At 40.7% G+C, this 21,531-nt stretch overlaps 1 protein-coding gene across 1 annotated transcript in view; it reads right to left on the bottom strand.

The window, feature by feature from the left end:
• OIT3 (oncoprotein induced transcript 3) overlaps window positions 1-21,531 on the bottom strand; it is a gene marked incomplete at its 5' end in the record, with an annotated part of 42,746 nt that overhangs the window by 9,507 nt on the left and 11,708 nt on the right. The window contains 5 exons of the mRNA XM_081328452.1: window positions 150-565; window positions 3,449-3,609; window positions 7,097-7,219; window positions 8,133-8,255; window positions 14,569-14,679. Of these exons, the coding sequence (XP_081184578.1) occupies window positions 150-565; window positions 3,449-3,609; window positions 7,097-7,219; window positions 8,133-8,255; window positions 14,569-14,679 (934 nt within the window). The remainder of the gene's footprint in view (window positions 1-149; window positions 566-3,448; window positions 3,610-7,096; window positions 7,220-8,132; window positions 8,256-14,568; window positions 14,680-21,531) is intronic.

Below are 21,531 nucleotides of genomic sequence, written 5' to 3' on the forward strand. Positions count from 1 at the left end.
TTGTTCCAATTTTTCTGCTGGCCAAAAGGCATGCTGGCAGTCTTAGGAAAGATTGGACTTCCTTTCTTTCCTCAAACTTAGGTGACTAAATAATCAAAGGTCCTGAATTTTAAATCTCAGGATCAAAGACGGAAGTGGTCAATGCTTACCCATCTCGAATTAAGTGGTACTTCAGGATCTCGTCTGTTTGGGATGTAGGGGTAGCAAAGCAACTCTCCACCAGTGTCTCCAGACCACTCACGTGCACCAAGGGCTCGATCCCAAAATATAAAGAGTCTCGGAGTTTAAGAGTGGGAAGGGAGTCCTGATAGGACTCTTCAAAATCTTTGTCTTTAAATATCTCAAGGGTGAAGGGGAAGACACCTTGATTGTGCCCCATAATTTCCAGTGGCGAATTCTTCACATTCGGGATGTAGCCTTCTGAGATCGTGTAATGACGAGGGAATTCACAAGTGACAGGGATCAGCAGCTTTCCCGTGCGAACAATGATGTCCCCGTTGCTGCCAGGCGTTTGCTTTGGCAAGCCAGTGATCATATTGGTAGCAACTATTTTATCATTTACTACCTGTAAATAGAGGGCAAAGATGGTATGGTGAAATTAGGTGGACCGTCTGAATAAAAGAATATGTCAGGAACAGCATTATTGATAGGTGATGATCTGCAAGAATACAAAAAAAAATAAATAAATAAGAAAGCCAAAGCCTGGAGCCTTGGTGGAGCAGTGGGCTAATGCCTCCTTAAGTAACACCAGCTGCCTGCAATTAGTGCAGGTTCGCATCCCACCAGGCTCAAGGTTGACTCAGCCTTCCATCCTTCCGAGGTAGGTAAAATGAGGACCCAGATTGTTGGGGGCAATTAAGCTGACTTTGTAATAATGCCGCTTGGGGTGTGTGTGAAAGCCCTAATAAGCAGGCATATACATAGAATGAAGGCTACTGCTAAGCTTGTAAGCCGCCCTGAGTCTCTGAGGTAGGTAAAATGAGGACCCAGATTGTTGGGGGCAATTAAGCTGACTTTGTAATAATGCCGCTTGGGGTGTGTGTGAAAGCCCTAATAAGCAGGCATATACATAGAATGAAGGCTACTGCTAAGCTTGTAAGCCGCTCTGAGTCTTTGGAGAAGGGCGGGATATAAATGGAATTAAAATAAAAAAAAATAAAAATAAAATAAAAAGGGACCTCAAGAACCAGAAACCAGCCATCTAGAGTTGGTTTCAATTTTTTTGTAAGAATATATTTCTAGCCCATATATTAGAAGGGCCATATGGAGACTCTGCTAATAAGCTATGCATGACTAATAAGGTTTCCAGGGTTAATGAGCAGGGCTAGTTATATTATCATCTGCCATAACAAACAAAATACATTATAAGAATAAGAAAAAATAATAGTACTCATAGATCATAAAAATATAATGACCTTAGAAAAGTAAAATATTCCAGTATTTATTATTTTCATTAAAAACAGTTTACAGTTAATTAAAAATGCCCTTCTGGAGAGAAATTGGAATTCTCTTTGGGCTAACAGGATTATGCCATAACCTAGTACAAAAGTCAAATTTAGCAAGTTACAAAAATCAGTTGCGGAATTCCTCAAGAAAGGCAAAAGGCAAGCATAATGAGTATCCCACCTACAACAATAAAAGAAGTAAACAAGTGTTGCCTTCTTGGTTTTATTAAATTTGTTTCTAATTGCCTATAATCAAATAACTGATTCCACTGTGGGACCTGATAGGTGATAGATATGTTAAATCTCACTCTCTCTTTTAGAACAGTCTTTTTCAAATGCTCCAACACTGGAGGTTTTTAAGAAGAGACTGGACAGCCATTTGCCTGAAATGGTATAAGGTTTCCTGCCTGAGTAGGGGGTTGGACTAGATGACCTCCAAGGTCCCTTCCAACTTATTATTATTGTTATTGTTAAATTTGGCAACATAAAGCTGTGTGGATTTCAACTCCTCAAAGCTTATGTGTCTGTGTCTATGTGCTTAAAGTAGTCCTTGGCTTACAACCATTCATTTAGTGACCATTCAAAGTTACAACAGCGCTGAAAAAAGTGACTTATGACCTATTTTTCACACTTGCAACCTTTGCAGCATCCTCCATGGTCACATGATCAAAATTGGGAGGCTTGTCAACTGGTTCATGTTTATGACGGTTGCCGTGTCCCCGGCTCCTGTGATCTTGTTTTGTGTGACCTTCTGACTAGCAAAATCAATGGGCAAGCCAGGTACACTTAACAACTGTGTTACTAACTTAACCAGTGCAGTGATCCACTTAACAACTGTGGCAAGGAAGGTCATAAAATGGGGCAAAACTCACTGAACAAATGTCTCACTTAGCAACATACATTTTGGGCTCAATTGTGGTCGTAAGTCGAGGACTACCTGCATTTGAAAATCAATGAACCGTGTGGAGAAGGAGATGCTATTTGAGGCTCTACTCTTGTCTGGTTAATTTAAGAAGAATCATAATAGCAGTCGTTATTTGTGCATTTTCTCCTATTCAGTCTGCTCCTGGATGTAACAAGGGAACAAACACCGTAATTTGGAAAGCTTGCAGAAATTTTGTTTTCTAGGATTCTTTAGGAAGGTCCCACAGTGGGCTTAGCATAAACAACACTCTTGAGTCTACAGATTTTTAAACAATGGCCTTTGCTCAGCGGCAGAGAAGCAGGTTGAAAGCAAAAGGTTGAGAAATTCTTTTTACTCCACATGGTTGCTAGGCAATCTATATATAGAACAGTTACTTAGGTCTGCACCTCAAGTGACAGATGCATCTGTTTGTTTAAGTATGCTAAAGCCACTGTGGAAAATTGAATAATGGAGGAATAAAGTATAATGAAGTGCAGAGGGCCAAGATGACACTTGACTTGAACATGGTCCTCAATACAAGTAGTCCTCGAGTTACAACAGTTCATTTAACGATCATTTGAAGTTGCAACGGCACTGAAAACAGTGACTTATACACATTTTTTTTCACACTTAGGACCGTTGCAGCATCCCTATGGTCATGTGATCAAAATTCGGACACTCGGCAACTGACTCATATTTGTGACGGTTGTCGTGTCCTGGGGTCATGTGATCAACTTTTGCGACCTTCTGAAAAGCAGAGTCAATGGAGAAGCCAGCTTCACGTGACAACCATGTTGCTAACTTAACAACTGCAGTGATTAACTTAACAACTGTGAAAAGAAAGGTTGTTAAATGAGGCAAAACTCACTTAACAAATGTCCCGCTTAGCAACAGAAATGTCGGGTTCAGTTGTGGTCATAATTTGAAGACTACTTGTCGACACCCTTGGCCCAGTTATTCTTTCATTTGCTCTATCTCAAAAGGTTATATTGTGTGCAAAAAATGAAGAGAGATCCCCATGGACTCCACCTTGAGATCTCAAGAGGAAAGATAGGATATGAATGCAAGACTAAAACAAACAAATGCTATCAATACATACATCTATAGATGTTCCACAGGTTTTCAGAGAGAAGATGAGGTTGACATGGGTGCCATTTGACACTCCCTTGCAGGAGCCATTGGTAAGCGAGAGGTCCATTCCCCCAACGAGATCCTTGGGAATATTCACTTCTATAGATGTAGATTTACATATAACTGGAACTGTAAGAAGGAGAACAGCTAGTAAGTGAATTGGAAGTTAGAACACTGCCTTTTAGTGATGTTCCTGTAAGAAGAAAGTCTTTTCAATATCTGTCACTTCTAAATCAAACGTTTCCAGGTTTTGGCCTGGAGAAATGATGCTTTGATTTGCCATGGTGGCGCAGTGGTTAGAATGCAGAATTGCAGGCTGACTCTGCCGACTGCCAGCAGTTCAATTCGCACCAGCTCAAGGTTGACTCAGCCTTCCATCCTTCCAAGGTCCGTAAAATGAGGACCCAGATTGTTGGGCACCATATGCTGGCTCTGTAAACTGCTTAGAGAGGGCTATAAAGCACTACGAAGTTGTATATAAGTCTAATTCCCATTGCTATTGCTTGAATATAAAATTGTTTGATTGCCATTGTTACAGAAAGTGATGGTATTTGAGCTGAGCAATTTAAAATACTCAACAAAGGACCAAGACAGCTTACTGCCCCTTTTACAGTGTAATTGGATCATTGTAGGATAAAACAACATTCTACATTTATTTATTTATTTATTTATTTATTTATTTATTTATTTATTTATTTATTTATTTATTTATTTATTTATTCAATTTATATAGATAAATAGAAGTGTAATTTTGTCATTAACTTTGAAGTTGAGAAGCATTTCTTTTCTCCCTAGAAAAATGGGGTGAGTTTTTGAATTAATTAAAATCATCAATTAACTCATAACAAAAGAACTGAATCATGGCTATTTCAGGCAAGACATTCTTAAGACACTGGCGGCTAAAACATGTGAAGAATGTCTGTAGAAACTAGTATGCCTAGTCCAATTAAAAGAAGGACTAGGGGTGACATTCCAATATCTAAGGGACTGCCACAAAGAAGAGGGGGTCAACCTATTCTCCCAAGCACCCAAAAGCAGAACAAGAAGCAATGGATGGAAACTAATTAAAGAGAGAACCAATCTACAACTAAAGAGAAATTTCCTAACAATGAGAACAATTAACCAGTAGAACAGCTGTTGTGATTCAGGGTCAGCCTGTGGGTTCGGCAGTTGGGTCAGACGATTCAGAGGAGGATGAGGGGGGTGTTGGAGAGCCTGCAGAGAACAGCCCGGAGGCTTCGCAGAGCCCCCAGCCAGGCCCCTCTCATCTGGTCACTACGCAGACCCAGCTGTGTGAGCCTGACAGCGTGGATGAAGATGACCCACAGCTGGCCCTGTTCAAGGACGCCCGACGCAGGAGGCAGTCAATCAGGAGTAAACGGAGGAAGGCCACGCCTTGAACTGTTTAAAAGGGGAATGTGTGGGAGGGCTGGTTTGCTGAAGGCAACCGTTTGAATAGCTCCTGTTTCATGGTTCGTGTTTTTGTTTGGCTCTGTTTGCTCTGTTTTATGTCAATAAATTTGGCAGGCTTAGTTCCAGCCTCTTGCCTTTTTGTAAAGGGGTTGTCCCTGCCTTTTCTGCAGGGCCGGTAGTAGGCTGGTACAGAACAACAGCTTGCTTTTAGAAGTTGTTGGTGCTCTATCCCTGAAAGGTTTGTCAAAAGAGAATGGACAGCCATTTATATGAAATAATATAGGGTTTACTGCTTGAGCAGGGTGTTGGACTAGAAGACCTCCAAGATCTCTTCCAACTTTGTTATTCTGTTATTCTTCCTGTGGGATTGTAGTGGACCAGAGATATTGGCCAGTAGCTTCTATAATTGCCAAGCAAACTGACCTGCTGGCTGCTGTCTCCAATCTAAGCAGAAGAGCTGGCTGGCTGAGGAATTCTGGGAGTTGGTCCACGAGTCTTAAAGTTGCCACGTTTGAAGACCCCTGCTCTAAAACCAGCCACCCAAACCTATCAATAGTTCAGATGGAAATCTGAAGCCTATGGTCCAGGTGGAACAGAGATCCAGCAGGTGCGTGCCTCTACCCCCCAAAAGACAAATTTCCCAGTGCAGTGAGGCCCTGCTTGCCTCAACTTTCAATTCCAATCAAACTCACTGTCCTTCCAGCTCATCAGTCACCACACATCTGTAGTGGCAGCAATGCAGTGGCAATGCCAACTCCAGGTGCCACAAGACTGAGACTATTGGAATTGGTGAGTCCTTCAGCCCAAGTATAGCCAGACTTGAAGGCGAGAAGCACCAAGCTGAAAGATTGGAGGGGCTCCCCAAAACCTCCCCAAAAGAATTTATTTAAAAAATCTTCACTGCTCCCTTGAGCTTTGGAGACCACATTTTTTTTCTTTCTTTTTTTGAAAATTGCATATCCTTAATGCTTGTCCATCTCTCCCTTCTTAGACAATATATCGCAATAGGAAAGGAGAGGGAAATTGAATGAAGGGCATGGTGTTGCGTGCAATTCATCTCTCTCCCCCTCTTTCCCTCTCTCTCCTTCTCCTTCTCTCTCTCTCCCCCTCTCCTTCTCCATCTCTCTCCCTTTCCCTATCTTGCTCTCTTTTTCTCCCCCTTTTGATGTCTACTTTCATGCCCCAAGTAGACTCTTGGTTGTGTACAATTAAAAAAAAACGCAAAATTATCTTGGCTAGAAAAACAATATAATACTGAAATTAAAAACCATATTAGAATAGGTCACTCCCATGAGAGACATCTACGGGAGGGAATACAAGGGTAAAAAAAAATAAAGATGGCAGCTCTCTCTGTGCAATTAAATCTCTTTCCCTTTTAACAAGTGGCCCCTTTTAACGTCTGCTGGACCAAAGGTATCCCTGGAATAAATTTGTTCACTAATTCATGTAAAGTCAGAAATATGGAGGTTGCATGTACTTGTGGGGGTGGGGGAGAGAGAGATGTTCCATAAAATGGAAGCTGCTTCTGAGAAGGCTTACTACCTTATCACAGCCCACATATGTCAGAAAGTGGAGCAACACTTAGCAGGCCCTTTTGCAATGATCAAACTGGATGCATATGTGTGGATATGCAGCTGATACCTCCATAAAAAGCAACGTCCAGCCCTTTAATATTAACCTCTCCTATGGGACTGGTGGTGGTGGAATATGACATTATGTCTGTCCATAGACCAATCATCCTTAAGTCTTCTTCAATGCCCTCCAAATGTGTGTTGGACAACCATTTCTACAATTCTTAGGAAGCCCTCAAGCCAGTGCCTGCCAGATCTCTTGAGTTTGTTGCTCCCTGTCATCTTTAGCTGTTGGCCACACTGGCTAAGACTGATGGGAACTCAAATCTAAACTCTCCGGAGGGACCAGATTACAAATTCTGGGCTGGCTGGTGAAATATCTTGGGGATGACCTGCAGATTAAAATTATGTTTTGATTCAGTTTTTTCAAAATGCATTTCCATGCCGATAGGACGGGTCACAGAAATAAGATAGCAATGTAACAATAATTACTAGAGAAATTTAGGTTCAGGAACCTCCTCAACCCTGGAAACTCACCAGAAGGTAGTTGTGGCCTTCACCTCCTGAAGCAAAAGCAGGACATACATCTACCAAATTACCCTAGACCAGCCACATCCCTTTTTCCTTTGTACCTTGGCAGCTGTGGTTGTCCTCTGACAAAACAAGACCTCGAGGGCATTCACACTGATAATTGGTTTCCATCATGTTGCATGTATGGCTGCAGCCTCCATTGTTGTTGTGACATCCTTCAATTTCTAAGGCAGAAATAATGAGTAGGGAAAAAAAACCAATCTTTTTTCCATCTAGCAGTGCCTCTGAAACTATGTCCCTTATCTGCTCACACTGAACGAAGCTGTAGGATCAGATAAACATGAGGGGTGGGGGGGGGGGAAATTACATTTACGTATTCCGTAGTCATTTAAACTGTCTAAATGTTTCAGTGTCCTCTTAATTGTATTGGGGAACGAGGTTTCAGGAATCCCTGCATTGAAATTAATGAGAGTTGTGGAAAGCACAGAGAACGGGTGCTGTTTCAGGGTTGTTCCGATTAAGTCTTACAAAGATAAACTGTGTGAAGGAACTAGAAGCAGAAATTCTAATAAGCTCCTGAAATGGATCCTTCTTAGCTGGATGTCTACTTTGTGGAAGCAGGTCACCTTAATTGATGCTTCCACTGCTCTTTGGATTTACGCACAACCCTATTTGTGAATTCTGGGCTTTCAATACAAGATCCAGTTACATGAAGACATATATCTGTCTCTGCGATTTTTCCACCCACGTCTGAGCACTAAAGGAAATCCCCACTGGCACTCTTATACCTGTTTTTCGATGGAGCCTGCAAAAACAGAAAACTGCCACAATATTGCCCTGTCTTTTTTTTTTCTTTTCTTTTCCTTTTCTCTTTCTCTCTCCCCTCTCTCTTCTCTTTCCCCCTCCCCTCCCTTTCACTTTCATCCCCTTTCCTCCCTTCCGCTGCCTTCCCTTCCCCTCCCTCCCCTCTCCTCCCCTCTCCTCTCCTTCCCCTTCCCTCAAACACAACCATGGATTTCTGGAGCCTATTCTGGCACTTTGAACCTTCTCCTCTCATGAATCTTAAAGCACGTTAATTAAATCAATCTACTAGTCAGTTAGAAAAGTTCCCCTAGTCATTCTAAATTATTTCCTTACCTTCACAGGTCTTTCCATCCGGCCCCAGGACACGGCCAACTCCACAGTCACAGCGATAGGAGTTCTTTAGGTTAATGCAGAATTCACTGCAGCCTCCATTATTCCTTTCACATTCATTTTCATCTACAAGGAAACATAAGCGAAAGACTTACGTGCAGTAATACTATCTTTAGGTAGACAGTTTGAAAGAACTGTATTTGTTGGGTGGAATTTTGTCAGCATCCTTGATGGTTGATCCATAAAAGTTAGATGTGCCTGCGCACCACAAAAGTGCAAAAGCCAATGACTCCATTTGTGTTAAGCGCCTTCAAGGCTGATGAGTTCAGACCGGCTTAAGTTTCTGAGATCTTTCTTGCTAGATCTTGCTTGAAAGCTACCCGGAGTAATTCTCCTGCTCAACCCTACTGTATACTGAGAACATTTTAGGTGGAGTTCCTTAAAGTCTCTTCTGAAGTGTCCCCCTGACCCAGACTCAAGAATTGCTTGTGTAATGGTTCCTGTTCCCTCCTGTAACTGTCCTGTTGTTTCCCCTATGTTTCCAATTGTGCATTTCATCGCAATTTGCGTGATTTGACGTGAGAAATCCATTTTTCATTAAGAAGCATCGAGGAAGCAGTTTAGTGACTGTTCGAAGATACAATGGCACTGCAAAAAAAATGACATGACCATTTTTCACATTTGCCAATTAGCTGTTTTGGGATGTTTGCTAACTTTTAATAAATAAACCTCAAATGTATTTATTTTTGATAGCTGAACTGAGTGCCTACCTGTTGCTTTCATCTTGATATAGAGAATGACTGAGGCCCTGGTGCAAACTAAACTGCAAATTATATACTCTATAACAGGGCTTTTCAACCTTTTGACCCATTGTACCACTTTTAGGATATGGCAACATCCGAGTACCACCAGTTGCCTAGCAAGGTGTCAAAAACTTGATGACCAAAAAAAATGAAAAAAGTGATGAAGTACAGGTAGTCCTTGACTTCCAATAGTTCGCTTAGTGACTGTTCAAAGTTACAATGGCACTGAAAAAGTGCCCTCCAAGCCACAGCCGAGCAAGACACCTGCCTGCCCGCCTAGCGGTGCTCTTCCTCCTATCCGAGGTTTTCATTGTTGTGAGCATTTCTGTTGAGGATTGGCAGCAGAGGGTGGGAGGTGTTTGGGTTTTATTCCCCCCATCTCTTAGGTGGTTGCAGCAGGTTTTGGTCACTTCACATGTGACCTGGGACACTGTGACCGTCATAAATATGAATCAGTTGCCAAGCATCTGAATGTAAATCACAAGACCCTGGAGATGTTGCAACATTCCAGCTGATCAGTGCTTCTTCTGGGCTGGAGCCTGGCACTAATCCTGGCGCTTCCACTGAATCCTGACAGCCCTGCAGCTCCAGCCATCTCTCGCTCAGGCTTGTTCAGTGCTGCCAACAGTTCAGCTCATTCCCCTCCCCTGCTACCACTTTTCTAGGTTGCGTACCACCTGCCAGGTGCCAATGTACCACAGGTGGTACCCGTACCACTGGTTGAAAAGCCCTGCTCTATAATTTTCCAGCATTAACTAACTGATTATATAGACCAGCTCTGGCTTGAACATTTGCACATTCAACTTAAGCATAGCTATTTTAAAATGTAAAAATGTTTGTGTAGATTCTAATGTTATAAACTTCATTCGCTTGGAGATCGCTGCAGTACATCAGAAAACCAGTCTGTGATGGAATGTTGTTCAGTTTCCCAGGAGGAAGAGAGGAGGAGGAAAAGATGACACAGTTCTTTAGATTGTTTGTGTGAGAGAAAGAGGGTGAAGATGGCTCCTCCCTAACAGTTCTCGGATTACATGTTTTATGAGGCAAGTAATCTGCTTTAGTTTGGCAAGATTTCAATCTATAGGTGAAGATAATAAAGAAATCTGATTAGAAAAATCTGTAACGTGTCTTTCTAGGTTTTTCTGCCTGATGAAGAAGGAATTCAGAAATGGCAGTTGAGACTTAAGATTCATCTAGCCCAGTGTTTTTCAAACTTAAATTCTTCCCTGGGGAATTCTGGCATTCAAAGTTCACATATCTTAAAGTGGCTGAATTTGGAAAAAAACACTGATCTAACTAACACCTAGTAAGTTGCAGTGAAAAGCTAGTGCAACTGATAAGACAGATGGAAATGTTTAGGACCGATACTCCAATAAGTCTAACTAAAACTTTATCAGTCTAATTTAATTGTGCAAACCCTTGACTAGAAAAGAAAAGGGAGTGCTTAAGGGCTAGGAAAAGAGGAAGAAAAGTCTGAGTATGCTTGAAACGTTGTTATTATTCAGAGCTAACCAAATTAATTAGAAAGGGCTTGGAATGATCACTTTGGACAGGGATTAGAGAAGAACACAAAGTCAACACCAACCTTGTCTCTTCTGTCCAGTTGAATAATCTGCAAAGCTCCACCTTTTTTGAGCCTCTACCTTCTGTCCAGTAAACTCCACATATTTTGTTTCAAAGCACAGAGAGGCTCTACCAATGTTGCCACCTATAGGCTATGAAGTATGAACTAATGCAACATGCTAAGCCGTCAGAAAAGAACAACAAAGATGATTAGGGACTGGGGGCTAAAACATAGGAAGAACAGTGTTGTGATTCAGGGTCAGCCTGTGGGTTCGGCAGTTGGGTCGGACGACTCAGAGGAGGAGGAGGGGGGTGTTGAAGAGCTTGCTGAGGGGATTGGACAGCTTGATGAGAGCCCCCAGCAAGGCCCCTCTCATCTGGCCACGATGCAGACCCAGCTGTGTGAGCCTGACAGCGTGGATGAAGATGACCCACAGCTGGCCCTGTTCAAGGATGCCCGACGCATGAGGCACTCAGTCAGGAGTAAACAGAGGAAGGCAATGGGGCACCTCGGAAGGAGGCACAGAGAGGCCACGCCCTGAACTGTATTTAAGGGGAATGTGTGGGAGGGCTGGTTTGCTGAAGGCAACCGCTTGGATTGTTCCTGCTTCTTAGCTCGTGTTTTATGGTTGGTGTCTTGTCTTGCTCTGTTTTATGTGAATAAATTTGGCAGGTGTAATTCCAGCCTCTTGCCGTTTGTAAAGGGGTTGTCCCTGCCTTTTCTGCGGGGCCGGTAGCAGGCTGGTACAGAACAAACAGTTACAGGAATTGAGTATGTCTAGCCTAATTAAAAGAAGGACCAGGGTGACATGATAGCAGTTTTCCAATATCTGAAGGGCCGCCACAGCGAAGAAGGGATCAATCTATTTACCAAAGCACCAGAAGGCAGGACCAGAAGCAATGGATGGAAACTAACTAAGGAGAGAAGCAGCCTAGAACTAAGGACAGTGAGAACAATTAACCAGTGGAACAGCTTGCCTTCAGAAGCTGTGGAGGCTTTTTAAGACAAGATTGGACAGCCATTTGGAATGGTATAGGGCAGGGGTAGGCAACCTTGGCTCTTTTATGACTCGTGGGCTTCAACACCCAGAATTCCTGGGCCAGCATGGCTGGCCCAGGAATTCTGGGAGTTGAAGCCCACGAGTCATAAAAGGGCCAAGTTTGAAGACCCCTGCTATGAACTAATGCAACATGCTAAATTGTCTTACTGAGTTATCCATGCCTGTGTTTATATCATTCAGTGAACCAAAAACTATCTGTCTGGCAATTATACCCTTACAGTTAAATATTGTTCAGCTTTTTTGTTTCTTGATTTTTGTCTTTTGTTTTAAACTTTGGACTGTTTTCACAACAGTAATCAGTCAGACCTCCGTGTTATTATAAGATCTTGTAAATTGTCTACTTCTTTCTGCCTCTTGTCCATTGACAGCCTCCACAACCTTAGATTTAAGTTGAGTTTATTTCCTAATTCCAACAATCAGTTTCAATCCAGCCCCTTCGAATCTATGACCATTGGAGTCTGAACATCCCATAACTCATCATATCTTTCTACGGTGAAATTGGGGGGGAAAAACCCCACAGGTGGTTTTTGATTCTGTATTATTGCTAGCATACGCTCTTGAAAATTAAGATTTGTTGGGAAAATGTGATTGAAAAACAGTATATGTACATGTGGGTCTCCGAACATTTCTGGCTTGTTTTTCAGTGTAATTTTTGTGCAGGATGCCAAGAAAATTAGTGTGTCTTCCTTTCCTCTACCTCCAACTTTTCCTCCTTTCCAGTTGCCAGTGCCCTCTTTTGCCTGTCCAGATATCTAATAATTAACCCTAATACAGAATGAATTCTTATAACATGCTAAGTATCTTACTGTCATACCCTTAAAATTAAGGAAGCCTTTCCTTATGTTTGAACAAAATCTAGACAGCTGAAACTTATATGCCACATTATTTTGGTTCCTACTTTCTGGTGGCCATTAATAATATAGCTGATGGCCTAAATTTTCTTTTCTTCAGATTGAACTTCTCAGATTTTTTCCCCAGCCTGTCCTGGCAGAGAACACCCTCAAGTCCCTGCATCATCTTCCTTGCCCTTCTCTAATCTGCTAGGTTTTTCCTGACTTAGGTGATGTGTTGTGTGAACACAGAATTAAAAGTCCCTTCTAATCTGCCCCACAGTGCATGGCTTTGAGGCCACAGCAGGTGTGTGTGTGTGTGTGTGTGTGTGTTTGCATATGTGTGTGGTTTCACACGCATGAAAAAGAATCAGACTTCGATGGTGAAATGAAACAAATCATATAATCAAAGGTAACTTTGAGGGAAACTTTAGAAATGAGTTTTCTAAAGGGCTTTTGGATGAATATGGCAGAATATTTGCTTGTAAAGGTGAAATTCACGCTTTATGAAGCATCTCATCTGAATGCTCTTCACACATTTAACAGATAACGGTCTATCTTTCATGAATCTGATTATTTTGAAAGATCATTTAAAGCCTAATAGCGATGCAGCTGCTTTCTGACTCATGGCAATTTATTATATTACCAAGTGGTGTTGCAATGGAGATTACCTTCTCTGATTGTCCTTTCTACAACTACAAAATCTAATTAAAACAAAGCTTAGATGGAATTTAACTTTTTTCTCCTTTACCTACAGGTTTTATTAACTTTCTTTGTATTAATGTATTGCTTTGGTTAAATACATTGGGATACTGTTTTGAAGAGAATAACAAAATAACAGAGTTGGATGGGACCTTGGAGGTCATCAAGTCCAGTAGTGGAGCACCCACAACTACTGTAGGCAAGCCTTTCCACTGGTTAATTGTTCTAACTGTCAGGAAATTTCTCCTTAGTTCTAGGTTGCTTCTCTCTTTGGTTAGTTTCCATCCATTGCTTCTTGCCCTGCCTTCAAGTGCTTTGGAAAATAGGTTGATCCATTCTTCTTTATGACAGCCCCTCAAATATTGGAAGACTGCTAACATGTCACCCCTACTCCTTCTTTTCACTACACTAGATATACCCGATTTCTCTAGCTGTTCTTCATGTTTTAGCTTCCAGTGCCCTAATTATCTTTGGTGTTCTTCTCTACACTCTTTCTAGAGTTTGCAGGTTTATTTTTTTCATTGTAAAGTCAACAATATTGACATAATTTCCTGGAGTAGTCAGGGATCATTAGCTACCATTTTACTCCAGGAATACCAGAATACTGCATCCAGTTTTACTCACCATATTATAAAAAAAGAAATTGAGACTCTGGGACGGGTTCAGAAAAGAGCAACAAAGATGATTAGGGACTGGGGGCTAAAACATAGGAAGAACAGTTGCAGGAAGTGGGTATGTCTAGTCTAGTGAAAAGAAGGACCAGGGGTGACATGATAGCAGTGTTCCAATATCTGAAGGACCGCCACAACAAAGAAAGGATCAATCTATTTACCAAAGCACCAGAAGGCAGGACCAGAAGCAATGGATGGAAACTAACTAAAGAGAGAAGCAACCTAGAACTAAAGACGGTGAGAACAGTTAACCAATGGAACAGCTTGCCTTCAGAAGCTGTGGAGGCTTTTAAGACAAGATTGGACAGCCATTTGGAATGGTATAGGGTCTCTTGTTTCTGCAGGGGGTTTGACCTGAAGACCTCCAAGGTGCTTCCAATTCTGTTATTTCGTTAGAGCATGCAGATAAACTGTATTCAACTCCACAATACTCTTGTTTCTACCCTGAAAAATCTATCAGTTGAAAGTGAACCTTGTACACATCTGCTGGAAGAACACCAGGTTATTTCTTGAAGAGGAGTTCATTCAGAATTAGTAAGTATGTAATTATGTTCCTGTTCTAATTAGTTTTTCAGAGATCAGTTTGCCTGGGTGGGAACGATGAGCAGATGACATTTACAATGAAAGTTGCTTCCTTCTTACAGAGATAATAATTACTTACATTCCTCTTTTTTTCCTCATCACTTAAGAAAAGCGGAACCCATTCCTGTGTAGTGGTGCAACTTTTTAATTTTCCCCACCTCAGAACTCTTCCCTGGCTTGGTATTTCCCTTTTGGTTCTCATATTTCTTTGTGTAGAGGCTTCTTACCAAGGCAAGTCTGTCCATCTGGTCCCATAATTGTCCCCAAGGAACAAATGCATTCTCCAGTGTCCAGACAGGAACCTCGACAATCAACCACATCACAGATGTCATAGAAATCTGCAAAACGATAAAAGAAAGTTGTTAGAAAAGCAGATTAACTGATTGGGCGTACTTAATTAAATTAGCTGGACTTAATCTAACAGCTGTCACTCTCTCTCAGCCCAACTCATCTCACAACGTTGTTGTGGGTGGAAAACTGGAGGAGGAAGGAGTATCCCCTTGGGCATGGGATCAAAATTCGGACACATGAAAACTGACATGTATTTATGACAGTTGCAGTTTTCTGTCATATAATCATCACTTGCAATTTTCCCAGCCAACTTCTAACAAGCAAATGGGGAAATGACCACACAATTCACTTAACAAACTGCAGTGATTTGGTTAACAGCCATGGCAAAAATATCTGGCATGATTCATTTAAGAGCTGCCTTGGTTAGGAATAGAAAGTCTGGTCCCCATTTTAAAATTTTTTAAATTTTAAAATTCAGTCTGTTTTATCTGCCAGCTGAAACAATTCCTCAAATTCAGAATAATGTATGTTAACAACAATAAAAATATATAACACACAGTAGAAAATAGCAAAAAAAATAGTAAAACTAATAGTAGACAAATCTTGAAAGTAGTAGCACAAAGACTTTAAAAAGGTAGATTGCCTTGCTAAATGCCAGCAGAGAAGGATCTGTTCTGATCTCACAGACTAATTTGGCAAAAAGGACTGCTGGGTATTATCTGTGAATACTTAGAACAACTAGTTTTAATTTGAAAAGCTGAAAAGCATAAAAACTATCTTCTCTGTAGGAAAGCTGGTAAAAATATGTTTGGACTAAATGCATATTAGGAACTTTGAGATCTTGTTGTAGACATATTCACACAATGGCTATTATGAGAAAACTATATATTCATAAAATGTTTATTATCGGTAGGCATGATCAGTCATAAAATATATTTACCAAAAGTGAAGCTAGCCCTCAGATTGCACTCTTCCAGTCCAGTGGGACCCTTATGGGACCCAAATAAATTTCTGAAAACACAGGTAGAAGGTAGAATCTTATGCTTTCATTTGCAACATGCCAATTTCTATTTAGAACATAGAATAATAGAGTTGGAAGGGACCTCGAAGGTCATCTAGTCCAACCCCCTGCTCGCGTAGGAAACCCTATACCATTTCAGACAAATGGTTGTCCAATCTTTTCTTAAAAACCTCCAGTGTTGGAGCACCCTTAACTTCTGGAGGCAAGTTGTTCCTCTGATTAATTGTTCTAATTGTCAGGAAATTTCTCCTTATTTCTAAGCTCCTTCTCTCCTTGGTTAGTTTCCAACTATTGTTTCTTGTCTTACATTCTAGTCTTTTGGAAAATAGTTTGACACCCCCCCCATCTTTGTAGAAGCCCCTCAAATATTGGAATAGTGTTATCATGTCCCCCCTAGTCCTTCTTTTTATCGGACTAAGCATACCCATTTCCTGTAACTATTGTTCTTATGTTTTAGTCTCCAGACCCCTAATCATTTTTGTTGCTCTTCTTTGCACTCTTTCCAGAGCCTAAAATCTTTTTTGTATTGTGGTGACCAGAACTGGATGCAGTACTCCAAGTTTGGTCTTGTTAAGTCTTTGTAAAGAACTTCACACTTACTTGTAATAAGTAAACTACACATTTACTTATTACAAGTAAGTAAATAAGTAAACTTCACGTTTACTTATGTATATTAGAGGCTCTTTGCTAGATTTATGGCTTGCCTTTAATGCAGGCGTTCAGTAAAATATACACAGCACTCCATTATTTCTCACAACCATTCTATCCTACTAAGATAGGTTAGGCTGAAAAAAGTGATCAATCACATTCACTCTGTGAACTTCCATGAACTTCAATCAAGGGTCTTCATCAACAACCCCCCCCCCTCTCTCTCTCTCAAATAAACTTTTCAGAAAAGCTGGAGTGGCAGAGAGGAGACTAATTGAGATGGGCGCATTAGCACCATGTTGTCTAGTCTAGTGTTCTTGTAGAACTGTCAAGATTTAAATGCTGTAATGTGAAAAGACTGGACATGCCTGCAAAAGTTTGATATTATTGATTTGTAACTGTTTGATGAGTCAGTTTGATAAGACCTTGAACAAGAAGGGAGGAAATCAATAGTTTATCCTGCAAGAAAAGGAAAGTATTTTTCAAGGTCAGGTGGATACTCATTTGGAGATGTCGTAAAGTTAGTATATTTTCTTCCATGATTTTCTGAAATCGTAGCTCCTTCTGCCAATTAGCAGAATTATAATTAGTTATAATTAATGTGAGATATATATATATATATATATATATATATATATATATATATATATATATATACATATATATATATATATATATATACATATATATATATATATATATATATATATATATATATATATATATATATATATATATATATACACACACACACATACATAAAGGTAAAGGTTCCCCCGCACATGCGTGCTAGTCGTTTCCGACTCTAGGGGCCGGTACTCATCTCCGTTTCAAAGCCGAAGAGCCAGCGCTTGTCCGTGAATGTCTCCGTGGTCATGTGGCCGGCATGACTAGACGCCAAAGGCGCATGGAACACTGTTACCTTCCCACCGTAGTGGTCCCTATTTTTTCTACTTGCATTTTTACGTGCTTTCAAACTGCTAGGTTGGCAGAAGCTGGGACGAGTAACAGGTGCTCACTCTGTTACGTGGCACTTGGGATTCGACCCACCAAACTGCTGACCTTCTGATCAAGAAGCTCAGCATCCTAACCCACTGAGCCACTGCGTCCCTTTTATATATATATATATATAAATTATATTAAATATATGTTAAATGTATATTAAGCAAATATGCATTTAATTAATTATAATTAAGTGTATATTTGCTTAATTTTTAAATGCATTTGTTACTGCCTTAGAATAATTTAACAAATTAATTTAATAATCTCCCATCATGGCCTTACATTTTGTATGTATCATCTAGAAATAATTACAGCATCAATGCTGGTCCACGTGCATTGTTTTAGAAAGACAATGAAGAGCTGAAATTAATTCATACAAAGGCTGAACTGATCATCAATACAATAAAAATATATAGGATTTTTCTTCAGCTTTGAAAAGTTGAGTGTGAAAAGCAGTATATAGGTAGGGTCAAAAGGATTTTTTTCTAAAAAAATATTTGCGTTTATTAAGTCTGAACCCAAAATTCTCCAAGAGGTTTATATTATTCTCCCATTCTTATGAACTGAGGATGATACTTAGCTTAATCACAAGATGAAATTTATGTCTGAGCAAATCCTGGATCAAAGAACATGCTATAGATTAGTGATTAATATCTCATAGACAATATCGGATAAAACAACTGTCAAGAAATAAAAACTCAAAGCATTATTAGGGTCTGTAGTATCTGTTGTGAACTTTTTGGATTAAGTTACTTGATGAGCCTAATGGACCTTGAAGTCCAGCAGGGTAAAGTCCTTCCATTAAGATACCTACAAATGTTGTTCTTGTTAGCTGCGAAGTCATGTCCGACCCATCGTGACCCCATGGACAATGTTCCTCCAGGCCTTCCTGTCCTCTACCATCTTCTGGAGTCCATTTAAGCTCACACCTATGGCTTCATTGACTCCATCCAGCCACCTCATTCTCTGTCATCCCCTTCTTCCCTTGCCCTCAATCTTTCCCAGCATTAGGCTCTTCTCCAGTGAGTCCGTCCTTCTCATTAGGTGGCCAAAGTATTTGAGTTTCAACTTCAGGATCTGGCCTTCTAAAGAGCAGTCAGGGTTGCTGACCGGTTTGATCGCCTTGCAGTCCAAGGGACTCGCAGGAGTCTTCTCCAGCACCATAGTTCAAAGGCTTCAATTCTTTGGTGCTCGGCCTTTCTTATGGTCCACCTTTCACAGCCATACATTGCAACTGGGAAGACCATAGCATTGACTACATGCACTTTTGTTGGCAGGGTGATGTCTCTGCGTTTTAGTGTGCTGTCTAGATTTGCCATGGCTTTCCTCCCCAGGAGCAAGCATCTTTTAATTTCTTGGCTGCAGTCCCCATCTGCGGTGATCTTGGAGCCTAGGAAAATAAAATCTGTCACTACCTCCATTTCTTCCCCATCTATTTGCCAGGAATTAAGAGGGCCAGATGCCATGATCTTGGTTTTCTTAATGTTAAGTTTTAAGCCAACTTTTGCACTCTCCTTCTTCACCCGCAACAAGAGGCTTTTTAGTTTCTCATCTGCATATCTTAGGTTGTTGATATTTCTCCTGGCAATCTTAATTCCAACTTTTGATTCATCTAGCCCTGCCTGCATATAAGTTGATGTGCTCTGCATATAAGTTAAATAGGCAGGGCGACAGTATACAGCCTTGCCGGAAAGGAGTCCTTTCCCAATTTTGAACCAATCAGTGGTTCCGTGTCCAGTTCTCACTGTTGCTTCTTGACCCGCATATAGGTTTCTCAAGAGACAAATGAAATGGTCTGGTACTCCCATCTCTTTAAGAACTTGCCACAGTTTGTTGTGATCCACACAATCAAATGCTTTAGCATAATCAATGAAGCAGAAGCAGATGTTTTTCTGGAATTCTCTAGCTTTCTCCATGATCCAGTATATGCTGGCAATTTGATCTCTAGTTCCTCTACCTCTTCGAAATCCTGCCTGTACTTCTGGAAGTTCTCGATTCACATACTGCTGGAGTCTAGCTTGTAGGATTTTAAGCATAACTTTACTAGCATGTGAAATGAGTGCAATGGTGCAATAGTTTGAACATTCTTTGGCATTGCCTTTCTTTGGAATTGGAATGTAAACTGATCATTTCCAATCCTGTGGCCACTGTTGAGTTTTCCAAAATATGCTGGCAAATTGGGTGTAGCACTTTTACTGCATTGTCTTTTAAGATTTTGAATAGCTCAGCTGGAATACTGTCACCTCCACTAGCTTTGTTGTTGCTCAGCTTTCCTAAGGCCCACTTCACTTCACATTCTAGGATGTCTGGCTCGAGGTCAGTGACCACCTCATTGTGATTATCAGGGACGTTAAGCTCATTCTTGTATAGTTCTTCTGTGTAATTTTGCCACCTCTTCTTAATCTCTTCTGCCTCTGTTAGGTCCCTGCCATTTTGGTCCTTTATCATGCCCATTTTTGCATGAAACGTTCCCTTCCTCTCTCCAATTTTCTTGAAAAGATCTCTGGTCCTCCCTATTCTATTGTTTTCTTCTATTTCTTTGCATTGTTCATTTAAGAAGGAATTCTTATCTCTTCTGTTAAGTGAGTTTTGCCCCATTTTACTACCTTTCTTTGCCACAGTCGTTAAGGGAATCACTGCAGTTGTTAAGCTGTGCTGGCTCAGGAATTCTGGGAGTTGAAGTCCACAAGTCATAAAAGAGCCAAGGTTGCCTACCCCTGTCTAGATTGTGCAAAAGGTATTCAAAAGAAAAATGCTATAGCAGAAAAGATCAGATATTTCAAACTGCTCCCTCCCCAACTTAGAGAGGGAGCCTTGAACTCAGCCTCTTCAGCTGACTAGAATGCACCCAGCAGATTTTCCAGATGAGATACATTATTAAAATGATTTCTCCATTATAAGCTGTAAAGGTCAATGAGCAATGCAATGGAAAGCTATTAACTACATTGCCCAAGAATGCAGAGCTAAAAAGGAAATTCATAGACTGGTATCTAAAAGAAATTGGCCTATGCTTTATTTTTAAAAAAAAACAGTGGAGGAGGGATCAGTTATATATGAAAAGAAATTGTAATCTGAGCCAATGAAGACAATTTTTGATATCAATACCAATGTATTTTTGAGTGCTATTTATGTGTGTGTGTGTGTGTGTGTGTGTGAGAGAGAGAGAGAGAGAAAGTGTGTGGGGGGGGGAAAACAAGAAGAGGGCTGTTTTGTTGCTATAGATGATATAGATGATATAGATATAGGTATAGAATAACAGAATGACAGAGTTGGGAGGGACCTTGGAGGTCTTCTAGTCTAACCCCCTGGTCAGGCAGGAAATGGCTACTTCTTCATCTCTTGTCAAGCAATAACATTCGATGTTAGCAGCGTTGACAATACCATTTCAGACAAGTGTTTTGTCCAATCCCTTCTTAAAAACCTCCAGTGTTGGAGCACCCACAACTTCTGGAGGAAAGTCGTCCCACTGGTTTTTGTCAGATTTCTCCTTAATTCTAGGTTGTTTCTCTGCTTGATTAGTTTCCATCCATTGCTTCTTGATATAAAGATAGAGATGACAGAAATAGAGAAAGAGATGCTAGAGACAGAGATGATAGAGACAGATGACAGAGATAGAGACTACAGATAGTGATGACATAGAGATAGAGATGATATATAATAAAGACAATAGAGATATAGAGACAGAGATGATAGAGATAGAGACTATATAGATAGAAATGACTTAGAGATAGAGATAAATACACTGTCAATATAGATTTAAAACTTTCAAAACAGATAAGGGATAGGCAAAAGCACATTTATGTATTATCCATGAAATACAGCGAATTGCTTTCTGAGCCCCAGCTTCTATTGTCAAAGCATGATTATTCATAATTCTCCAATCTGAAATGTATAATCAATGGTAGGTTTATTTTTTGGTATAGCAATTCTGCAGTGTGGTTGACTATTCTTCCAGGTTGGAGAGATGAAGGAGCTCCTGAATGCATCTGTGACTGGAATCCAAATGGTCGTGCAACAAAATGCCAGAGAAAAATTCAAGGTAGTGGGTGTTAAGTCGTGGGCTCTGGTGAGCAGGTATGATGACACAAGACGGAGTACAGGGAAACTCATTCTTGTATTCTTGCTGGAACTGTACTGAAGCTTGGGCCGCACCCAGCCACAAAATATAGCCTAGCCCCTAGGTGGCAGCCAATAGGTTTGAACCCACGCTTGCCGCCTGGGGCTGACC

The sequence above is a fragment of the Vipera berus genome, assembly GCF_964194415.1.
Source record: "Vipera berus genome assembly, chromosome: 5".
Taxonomy (NCBI): Eukaryota; Metazoa; Chordata; class Lepidosauria; order Squamata; family Viperidae; genus Vipera; species Vipera berus.